The 12,203-nt window shown below is 41.7% G+C and overlaps 1 protein-coding gene across 2 annotated transcripts in view; it reads right to left on the bottom strand.

Annotated features, from left to right (window-relative positions):
• WWOX (WW domain containing oxidoreductase) overlaps positions 1 to 12,203 on the bottom strand; it is a 948,794-nt gene that overhangs the window by 660,101 nt on the left and 276,490 nt on the right. For both annotated transcript variants that reach the window (XM_041772247.1, XM_041772246.1), the window contains exon 8: positions 7,078 to 7,342. In XM_041772247.1, coding sequence (XP_041628181.1) covers positions 7,078 to 7,342 — 265 coding nt within the window. The remainder of the gene's footprint in view (positions 1 to 7,077; positions 7,343 to 12,203) is intronic.

Raw genomic sequence — 12,203 nt, forward strand, 5'->3', positions numbered from 1 at the left:
GGTAGCTTCAAACAGACAGCCGGGGCGCACCTGAGTGGCTCTGTCGGTCGGGCATCTGACTCTTGATTTGGGCTCAGGTCACGATCTTGGGGTTGTTGGGTCCAGCCCCGAGTCGGGCTGGGCACTCAGTGCGGAGTCTGCTTGAGATTCTCTCTCTCTCTCTCTCTCTCTCTCTCTCCCTCTGCTCCTCCCACAACTCCTGTGTGCTGTCTCTCAAACACAAAAAATAAAATCCTCTAAATAAATAAATAAAATAAAATATTAGTTTAAAAAACAAAAAACAAAAAAACAAGGGAAAAACACAGACAGCCAGGAGGGCCTGCATTGTGCCCCATGGAAACCCGCTGAGTCGTAGCTGCCATTCTGCACGTTACTTGGGCTGGCATGTGGTGTTTCTATGCTTCTATGGTTGCAAGAGACCTTCAGTGACAGATCCAGAGCCATCACCGGGAGAACGGGCATTGACTCATTGGAAGAGAAGCAACCTCTTGCTGGCCTGAAAACATAATGATGACGGTAGCAATGACAAAAACAGCCACAGTAGTAAATATTTATTGAGCACCTAGCATGTTCTGCATACTATATACTCATGATCTTTAATTCTCAAGATGTGTCAATAATAACAGTAATACCAGTTAATGTTTGTTGAGCATCAAGCCCATTCTAGATGCTATGCATTCCTCAGCTCCTTCAATTCTCAATACAAGCCCATGAGGTAGTTATAACATCCCAGTATGACACATGAATACTAACCGGGTTATGAAATGTGCCCCGGAGGTAGCATGGGACGGAGCCTGCCCTGTCTTCCCTGAGCCTTGTGGTTCTCTCCTTACAGTTTTCTCCCATATGCACTCCCCTAGCAAATCCCTTATCCGACATTTGCCCAGGAGTCTGCGACGGCCTGGGTTCTGGTCCCAGCTCTCCTCTGTACTAGCTGTGGGATGCCAGCCGGGCCCTGGGCCTCATCTGCTTCCTCATCTGCACATTCTGAACTGCAGTGCCCTGCCCACCTCAGACGAGTGATAAGGGATGCCTTAATGGCTGTCATTCATTAAGCACCTAATCGTCTTTCATTTATTCATTTACAAATATTTACTGAGCATTTACTTTATGGACCAGGGATACAGTAATGTTAATGCAAAAACAGGACTTTCAAGAGAGGGGGAGAAAAGCATTACATACAAAAATCACACACATTATTTTTTCTAAGCTGTGTCTGTGTTCAGAATCATGGAGGAGAAATTCTGGGATTCCTTCCTTCGTTCATTCGACATGTGTTTATGGGGTGCTATTACGCGCCAGATTGTACCAGGAGCATCAGCTCTTAGGAGAGCATATAAAGGAGGGTCCAGTCCAGATCTTGATCTGATGCTTTCTTGGTGTGTAATGTTTGGATTGGGTCTTGAAGTATGTGTAAAAAATAACTAAAAGTCGAGGGAAAAGAAGGTTTTAGGCTAAAGGACAATATGCTTCAACATTGTGGAGAAGGAAGGAGAATGAGGCTGTAAGTAGCTTGAATTCAGTGAAGCTGGTTTCATGGAAGGGGACCAGACAATGCCCGGTGCCTTCCATTCAATTCTAAATTGCTTTCACAATGACCCCATAAAATAGACAGCATTCCCACTTGACAGATGAGAGAACTGTATGCATGCTTATTCAATAGAGTCTGCTCAAAAGCCATTACCCCACCCTTTTCCCTTGCCACCAGATCACACTTCCCACCCATGAGATACAAAATGCCAGAAATGCACTTTCCCAACTTCCCTTGCACCTAGGGAATGGACAAGGGACTCAATCCCAGCCAGTGGGATCTGAAGCAAAGTGGGCTACAGAGTACGGTTCTGAGACAGAATGTTCTCTTCCTTGATAAAGAAGGGAAATATGCAAGGAGGTGGGTCCCATCCCTTCCATCCTACCTTTAGACCTCATCACAGAGGATGCAATCAACGGTTGGCACTACTGCAGCCACCTTATAAGCATGAGGGAAAAGCTAAGACCATCACCAAGGAACTGTCTTTACAGCAGCCAAACATACCCCTGGCAGCACCTGGGTTTCTGGATATATGAGAAAAACAAACCTCTATTATTCCAAACACTTTTAACTGTATGTTAATAACTCACAGCCCAAAACACAAAAACGGACATAGAATAATGAGCCTCACAGAGACGGAAGCATTTCAAAAGTCTATAACTAAAAAAGGTAGAAATGTTGAGTTTTGAATACAGGCCTAATGATCCTAGATCCTTTGCTCTTTTTCAGTTTGCCATATCCCTTGGACTCTGAATTGAGCAAACACTGTTAATTTTAAAGCTCTGGACAGAATCAGAGGTGACTAATAAAACCAATGCCAAAGATAATCCTGGAAAGTAAGAAGAACGTGTAAGGTAGCAGGGATGTGACCTAGGCAGGAAAAGCATGGCCACCAGGTACTCCTGTGGGGTTCTGCAGGAAAGGTCAAGTGCAACCCAACCACAGTGGGGTCTTAGAAGTCTCGTCTTCTCACATATCTGGACTGGCAAGAGCAGGGCAGCCAGAGAATTCAACCCTCACTCGGGAGTCCCAAAATATTTAGATTAGTGAAGAATATGCTGAAATTTATACACTGAAAACTGTGTCTCCTCCTCCCAACACAGAAAAAGGAAAAAGGCCCCTGCGTTCTGCTCCAGTAAAGACTCGAACGGGGGTTTTGTCCTTGATAGTATCTAGAGTGTAGTCAGCTGCAGGTATTTAAAGGTGGCGGTGGGGAGAAGTATTTTTCTAAAACACTAATTTAAAGAACAAATCAACATCTATTATCTCCTTCATTATGTTTTAAATTATACAACTATAAATCACCCTGCAGCGGGTTATTCAAGGGCAGAATTACTCAGCTTGGCTTTCGCGAAGGTTAGAAGAATGACATCTTGTGCTTTTTTTCTAGTTATAATTTATAACTTTGCAACAGAACCGGCGTTGCAGGTCCATCCATTAGCAGAGTAGCTGCACATCTGTTAAAACTCAGCACAACGACTGGCTTTACACGGCTGCAGGAAACATAATTCAATCATTCCAGAAGTTCTACAAACTCAAGCCGTTTTTTAATGTAAAATGATTTGAAAACGCAGTTCCCTAAAACATCTGCTAAGCTCTTGCTACCCTAACACATGATATTCTTTCTACTGTTACCTGCCAACATAAATATTTGGTCGCACAAAACACCCTAAGAGGCCACGTGACAGCGTTCGGCTTCAAATTTACATACCGATCCGCAAAGGGCTGGCTTGGACCTAGGAATGCTAGCTCAGATGTTGTTTACCAGAACTGAAAGTTTGGGGGGGCAGGGGGGTGGAGGAGGCTGAGGGTTAAGTTCATGAAGGTACTTTCAAACATCTGAAAAAGGAAACCTAACCGCACCAGGAGAGATATACACGGTGGGGGCCGCTGTGGTGCCTCTGACAGTGCACTTGGGAGGAGACGCTGAAGGGTCTGCAGGCAGGTATGACATTCTCCTGGGCAAACTGGGTAAGATCTCTGTGCTTTTTAAGCACAAAAGGAGGGCAACAGTTCTAATATTTGAACTAACACAGCAGAACTGCTATGAGGGATAAAGAAGGCATCTACGCCGAGGCATAAAGCATCACGATGTCTAGCCTCATGCACCAAGTCGCACCATGCCTGGGGGTATAGCAGGAATCTAAAGGCCCCACACATAGCAACAATCACCAGTACCCAAAATTACCCTTGAAAATCTCAACTACCAGCAGATCTGGTTTTGTGAATTAAGTTACTTGGAGAAATACCTATGTATGAATACTTTATATATATTTATGATGTATATTCAAATATACATAGGCAAAATGTAATTTTTTGAGTATTTTTAATAGCATAAAAGAAAGTAGAAAGACATGATAGATGTGACTTCACTAACGGAAAGCTCCCACCAAACTTTAGTTTCCCTTAAGATATTTCAAAAGCAGCTAAAGAATTCTGTGTATTTTTTAAACAGTATTTAAGGACAGCCTTATTCTTGGGGTGTCGGGCTGGCTGGTTTCGTAGGTAGAGCATGCAACTCTTGATCTCAGGATTGTGAGTTCAAGCGCAACATTGAGGGTAAAGCTTACTTTTAAGAAATCCTATTCCCATTTGTATGTATTGTCTTATTTTTGCATAAATCAGAGGGAAGGGAGACAAACGCTTCCCCCGCAGACTCCTCATCCACCTGTCCTGACCTCCAGACCTCAAGGGGACGAGGTGCCAAAGACACAGATTTACCAGTAGGGATCGCTGTGCTGAGATTAATCCCTGTGAATTTCTCATTAGTGATTATTATACTGCAGGCGGCCAAAATGGAAAAATTAATTAATTTCAAAGTGATAATGCATTTACAGCAACAATTAGAAATGTATAACTGTAAAAGGGCAACATTTAAAAGACAGATTACATTTAATAAAGTTGCACAAGAACATCCAATTGTAAAATTACTGATCTGCAACAATATTCCTTAAAGAGGCACTTAAAATAGCCTGACTCCATGAAGGGTGACCTAATTACTGTAACTAAAATCACCGTAGTCACAGCAAGTCACAGCAAATAAAACAGGGACATTGATATTAGAATACTGTTGTTTAATACTTCAGGGAGCCAGCTCTGGTGGAGAAGCAAAAGCAGAGCCTCCAAGCTCAAGGCTGGGCTGTGCTGCTTTATTCCTTGACCTTGTGCAATGGGATGTGTACTTCACAACACTCATGTCAAGGGAGACACTTCTGGAGTAAAACACGGATGGAGCCATGATGCACAGACAGCCACTGGTAATGAGGACACTGTATACATGCTAAGCTTCTTCATGAGCATTTAGGAAGCCAGCTTTCACATGGGATGAGAATGGAATGCAACTATATGGCTTATGTCCAAAAATAAATTTGTGTTAAAAAGGCAGAAGTGCAGGGCACTGGGTGGCTCAGTCGGTTAAGCATCTGCCTTTGCTCTGGTTGTGATCCTGGGGTCCTGGGATCAAGCCCCACATCAGGATCCCTGATCAGCAGGGAGTCTGCTTCTCCCTCTCCCTCTTCCTGGGGCTCCCCCTGCTTGTATTCTATCTCTGTCAAGTAAATACATTATTCAAAAAAAAAAAAAAAGTAGAAGTGCATCTGTGTCCATGAGACAAGTATCTTATCATGATAGAAGCAATGTCAAGCCACGTACAGAAGGATAAAACACCAGATTGACTTTCCCAGTAAGCCCAGTCTGTCCCACCAGTGACACAGACTCATCCCAGGTTCCAGGTCATGCTCATGCCTCTCCCACATATGCAGAGTCCAAAATGTTTATGAACTAGAAATGACTGTCTATGAGCTTGACAAGTTGGTCCCATTCCACCGTTTTATAAACCAAATCATAGAACGCTGATGGCTAGGAATACCACCAAATACCTAAATATATGAAGATATTATTAGAAATTTCCTACAAGTCTAAACCTACATACATATTTCACAGTCTTCATAATCTATATGCTTATCTAAAAAAGTACATGTGTGGCTGATAAAAGATGCTGTTTTTTAGTTACCTGGGGACAAGGACATGGAAAGTTCATTCTACTATGGCTTCCTGGAGGACCAGAAGTACAGGCTGAAGACCAGGCTCTCTTTATCTGGATACCCTTCCTACTTTGTCAATAACCTTCTCTTTGGGCCTCTGGGGACAGAGACAGAGGTTCATCCAAATACCACCACGAGACTCCCAGTTTACAGACTCCTTTAGTTGTGACCCTTATATGCAACACAAAAAAAATGACATGGGAGAATAATCCTCTCCAAAGGTAATATAACGACAAGAATAACAACCACCATAATAGGAATACTACACATCTCCTACACAGACACCATGCTCAGCACATTATTTAACTGTGCCTTCCAGTCTGGCAACCATTAGGTACATGCAACTATTTAAAGTCTAAATGAATTATAAATCTAAATTAATTAAAGTAAAATCAAATTTACAATTCAGTTTCCTAGTGTATTAGCCACTTTTCAAGGGCTCCATAGTCATATATGGTATGTGGATCCCATGCTGGTAAGTCAGATTAAAGTCTCAACAGAAATTCTATACTCATTATTATAAATGTCATATCCGTTATGGTCAATCCCCATATCAACCCATACCACCATGTTAGTTGTGAGGAATCAGGCTAGGACTGGTTAAAGTGCCTTACCATGGTACGTGGGAACAACCACTAGAGGAGACAAACTGTAATCAGAGGCATAGGATCATTCCCCCAGGATAATGAGTTCACCTTGTGATACTTGTAGGGGCCAAAATGTGTTTGGGCCTTTCTGAAGATTAGATATTAAGTTATTTAACTGGAATTGTACTAGAATGCACTATTTCACAGTGTTTTTAGAGCCCTCTGGTTTCGAAAAATACCATACCGAATATATCGTGTAAAATATGCATTTTTCACTTAAAAGACTTTCTATTAAAATGTTTCATGGAAGAAGTTTCTAGATATGGCTGTTATACAACCATTAAAAATGTAAAAACTTCATATTTGCCTTTGTGAACATTTCCAAATCTAACCACAGAAGTGTGATTCATCCAAAATGATTCACCTTTGGGGAGGTAAAGGATAAAATGCACTTCCAACGAACAAAAGATTCTCCAGGTGAGGTTAGAACATCAATTATAAGATTCTCAGTGGAGACAAAGGAATCACTTCTTCTGATAATTCAGTGGTCACAAATCCATGTTTTTCACCTGCTGACCTGAAACACCATTATCAAATACCATGCTTTCTGCATAAGACTAATAAAACAATTGCATCAAAAGAAAGCAAACCATTTCCATCAAAACTTCCAGCTATTCTTAACACAATACTTCAAAGCACATCTACCATCCAGCCCTCCAAGACGCCTTTAGAGAAACAAATGCATTCTAAGTCAATCAAGGTGCATCTGAGAGCCCTTTCTGATGGCTTTGACAGGTCTGAGGATGTGACCGTCAAGACCAGATCCATCACTACAAGAGACAAGAAGCTGAAGAAAATGCACATGTCCATAATGGCACACTGAAGGTGTCTGCGGCAACAGAATCCATTTACTTACCATGGACTTGGTGAATGGCCGGGCCAAGGTAAACAGCAGCGTGTACACCCACCAGTTGCGATGAATGGAGGAGTACATCATGTTTCCAGGATGCACGGCATTCGATGTGACCCCGCGAGGTGACAGGCGGCGGTGGAGCTCGTTGGAGAAGAGAATATTGCAGAGCTTGGACCGGTTGTAAGCCAGCATGGCCCAATAGTCACTTTTAGATGGAGAAAGGCGGCTGAAGTCCAGTTTTCCCGAGGAATCATTAATATCTGTGAATCTTAAAAAAAAAAAAAAAAAAGACATAGGATGTGAAGCAGCCAATCTCTGACTTCTGATAATAGCATCTTTTTTTTTATTATTAGAAATCTGAGAAATTAGTTCTGAGACAACTGAGAACACAATTGTGCAAACATAGGAACAGTCTCCCCTAGAAACTGACAATAGTGATTTAACACTATAAACCAACTGAGTCCAAAGACAGAGTAAATAAAGGCCCAAACTCAGAAATGGGGCAATCTTAACACGCTTGAACTCCCTCCTGCCTCTAACACTGATTTTTTTAAAACCTTCAACAGGAAGTTCAAGGATAATTAAATTAAATGGAAAAGCATCTTAAATAAAGGGCTGCTGCTTTTGGAAGCAGAAAGATATCACATTCCTAACCTTTGACGGGGTTTTCCTGGGTTGTTTTAGCCAACGCATGAGTCCTGTATATTTTCATTTTAGCATCCAAGTAAATATAGATGAGACTTGCTGCCCCCAAGACTCTTTTCCAGATTAAAAATTAATGATTATAAAGGGGTTATAACCTTGGTGAGGTGCCATCAATAGTCTTATACGTTTAAAAGATAAATGTAAACAAAGCCAAAATGAGTTCTGGCAGAGTCTACTGTTTTTAAGTATACCCATGGCATGGATACACACAAATCAAACTAAGTAGTTGATGTTTTATAATTGGGTCTGACGGAGTCATTAAACACCAGCTGTTTGGTTCTTTCCATTTTTTCTTTTTCTTTCTTTTTTTTTCTTTCTTCCTTTCTTAGGTAACAAAGTAATGACTGCCCTAAAAGAAAAAAGAAGGATGGTGACAAAAGGGATTTTCTAGATGATGATGGTTAAGGACCCCTAAACATTTCCTTCACTAAATTAAGTCTGGGCATTTGCACCAAGTAAGAAGGAAACATAAGGAGAGCACTCTGGGTAACTGCTATGGAAATAGAAGCAAAAGGCAAAATGAAAATTGTGGAATACTCTGGTTGTTCCTTAATATAAGCAGCTCAGGTTGAGCTATGACCAAGGAAAAGCATCACAGGGATAGATGAAATTCACGTTTTAATGGAAATTAAATATCCCTTCTGCAAGACTCAGTCAGTGACATCCAATTTCTGGTGTTAAATGACATTGCTGCTCTAAAGTCATCAACAAAGCCGATGGCCAGAAATGTTATCATGGATACAGCACCAAGACCTTGAAACTAATTGTTGGCTGCCTGTCTCCAAGTCCCCAAACCACAGGAAGGGCCCAGACTTCTGAGCTTAATCATCTAAAGCAGTAGAACTTAGCGGGAAATTTGAAAATTTATGGGGGCCTTGTTCTGGTTGTTATAATGATTGCCGGCAGGGGCCGGGGATGGTAGATGTCCTGCAATGCAGACAGAGTCTTGCTCAGTGAAGATTGGTCCACTGGACATTCACACAGATGAAGAGCCTGTCTGTAATTATCTGAGCCTAGAGCCTGGCTGTGTTTTACATATATACACAGTTTTAACATCCACTGCATTTCCAAGAGTGTAGTATAACAGCCATGTGAATGAAGAATGAATGCATGTTCAGATTTCGTGGGGTTTTGGGGGAGGTGAGGCTTGATTCCATGCTGGTAGTATTTGAGTCCGCACTGCCACACACCTGTTAACAGTCTGCATTTGTGAGTATCCCAATGGAGGTGATTTATCCATAGGCATGCACATCTGATTACTTACCTTTCCTGTAGTCCTGCTCGAGGAAGAAAACATACTATTTTGTCTCACATTTATTTTTTCTTCCCATTACAGTTAAGCTAGCATATTGAATTAAAATACACTTATGCAGTGAAGTTATATCATTTTTGAACTTTATTTCAACGTAGTAACAAGATACTACAAAAAGAGACTGTTGAGAACCTAATGATCCAAGGAATGGGCCATGTCTTGGAAATTCTACCTACTATGAGTAGAAAGAAGGATAAAGGATCTAGACAGCATCTAAATAGTGTGGCATAAAAATAACATCCTTCTCTCATTCTTCACTCTTCTTCCATCAATGTTGTTGGAAGCCATTTTGGCATATCTGTTTAGCCCAACCCAATTTGAGTGCCATTTCTTCCAGGAAACTCCCCCAACTGCTTGTTGTCACAATGATTTCTTAGGTGGCAATGGGGGACAGACTGAAAGGAGCCATGCAAAGTAGACTGAAACATGTTTCCATGGAAAGTAGGTTCCCACTCACCAGGACCCAGGCCATGCATGATATTTCTAGTGTTCAATAACCTCGCACCACCCCCCTTCAACATCAGTAACAAAGCAAGTCATACCATCTTTGCATTTTACCTGCACACTGTGCCTCTGTCCTTACCATGCCAGACTGCAAGCCATTTATTTACCTGCTTGCAACTCTGGACTGAATTCTTGGAAGGTAGACAGTAAGTCTCTTGCATAATGCCTACCACAATGCCTGACACATAGTGGGGACTAAATATAGGATTAGAGAATTAAAGTTTGATCATGGGTTGAGAATTCCAAACTAAGGGCCAAGTTTCCTTGTTCCAATGGGACAATCTAGCATTAGCTTCAGGTCCTCTATGTTCTTTATCAATATTTGCACATGGCACTTCTAAAGTTGAATGAATGAATTCCCTGTTTTGGTTTTTAAGGACAACACAGAAGTATCTCATGACTGCAGAACACTAGAGAGGGTAAGAGGGGGAAAGGAAATCATTCCTAGTCCTTCATCTCGAAACAAGATAAAACATAGACACACACACACACACACACACACACACACTATGATGACCAGATGAAACCAAGTTGAAGGAAGTTCTTAGGACAGAGAAGCACAGCTACTAAATGGCAGGCCCACTCTTGGCAAGCAGCCCCCCTCCGTAAGTGAACCCCTGATTTCCTGCCCTGCTGATCTCCTGAACAGCAGGCTCATTTTGAAGGCCTGATTAGCTTGTATTGACAGTCCTCCAGGAAGCGGGAAGGGTGGGCAAGCTTTCTGATCCCTCAGAACCAGGACAGGCTTCCTGAAAAACGACCATATTCACCTCTCAGCTCAAGAGGCAATAAAACAACTCTTCAAAGGACTCTGTTTTCAAGTTGAAAAATTGACAAAACCACACAATAATGTCTTAATAGAATTATCCTCCTACCCATACAGTAAAATGTTAACATTTGCTCTCTGGACATTAACATTTGCTGTTTGTGGGAACCTCTATCTTGTATTTCTATATATACTGCTCCTTTATTTTTTTTTTAACTGAGGATTTTTAAATTACCAAACAAAAATAATTAGTCTGGATTCTGTGTAGACAAAAGCTGGTATGTTCAAAGAATAAGACTGAATTTGCATCAAAAGTTATGTGTGTGCGTGTGTGTGTGTTTGTGTGTAGCAACTTGGCACTCAACACAGCTGCAGCCATTCAGAGTTGTTCAGCCAGCCCTCTGCTCGCTCTTTTCATTCTATTTTAATTGTTATCTGAAAATTTTTCACAGCAAGGAAGGAGAGTTCTCATTTTAATATGATGTATTTTGGGTATGTAGAAACTCCATTCACTTGCTCAGACTCCAGATAAGTAAGTAAAATACAGTGAAGACACAGGGAGGCTAATAAATATTTTGCCCGGGGGCAGTCTGGTATAATATTTTCTGCAAACATAGGACTTTATTTTTCCCCTAACAGGGGGTCTTGACTCCAACGAAGAGACTCCGCCAAGGTTTATGGAGGTAATTAGATATCAACACTTCCATTTTACAACATGGTTTAGGGCTCTGGGTCCTTGAGCAGCGAGTAAGTGCTTTCCCAGGACTATGCACCCAGTATTCACACTGCCTCTTGGGCACCACAGGAGGATAACACAAGTGTAAAAAACACACCAGTGTGGGGGAATTAGCATTTTGTAAAAATACCCCTTCAAATGTGCAAAGGCTGACCGGAAAGCAGAAAAAACCAGTGCCAATCACCAGACCGGAGTGGGCCTGATAACCATTTCAGGAAGTCCTGGTCTATAAACTAAAATGGATCTAATTCAGGAGATCAGGGCTCTTCCTTCCAATTCATCTGTTACATGAAATTAAGATTCAGATCTCCAAGGTAGGCTCGAATTATGCGGCAGTTAAGAAGAGAACAAAGACGTCACATGAAATACCATTTGAGATACAGATTTACAAAGGGAAGCAAGCAGCTGACAATTCAACATAATCTCCCATTAAATACCAACTCATTTAAACATATCCCGTGGTGCCCTCCACATCTGGCAAACGATCGGGGCTGGCAGATTTATTTCCGGAGCTCGCTCTCCCGCGCCGGCCCCCACAGTGGCCTCCCTTGCTCCTGAGCAGGGCCACTCCACTTTTTTTTTTTTTTTCCCTCACAAACCTGGTGTGATTTGCAAAGATAAGGATGTCCAGATTTTGTTACCACCTAATTACTAGATGTTTCGTGTCTTTTAACACGGGGGAGGATTATTACGGGCATTTCCCTTTCATTTCAGCCATCATAAATTTAAAATGGTAAAAGTAAATCTATCTGCAATGTGTCACTTATACCATAAGCCCCTGTGTTTGGGAGTGATAAAGGGTTCAGGCTAACCCTTGGCTGGTCTCTCTCTTCCAAGTCCCAGGGGTTACATTTTATGGAAGCATGATTAAAAAAATAAGCTTCATTCTGGGTCACTAAAACATTTCAGGACTTAAGACGGAGAAGAAGGGAAAAAATAGGTCCTTGCACATTATTTTTTTTCCAGCTACTTTGCTGAGAGTGAAAGCTCCCAACCACACCAGGAAAATCTCCCTAACATGCATTAAATCTAGCCTCACCAGGGAAGCCCTTTGTCTTCTCTGACTACTTCTCTTTAGACAAATAGTTGTTTATCCAGCTCCAGAA

Source organism: Vulpes lagopus, chromosome 10 (assembly GCF_018345385.1).
Source record: "Vulpes lagopus strain Blue_001 chromosome 10, ASM1834538v1, whole genome shotgun sequence".
Taxonomy (NCBI): domain Eukaryota; kingdom Metazoa; phylum Chordata; class Mammalia; order Carnivora; family Canidae; genus Vulpes; species Vulpes lagopus.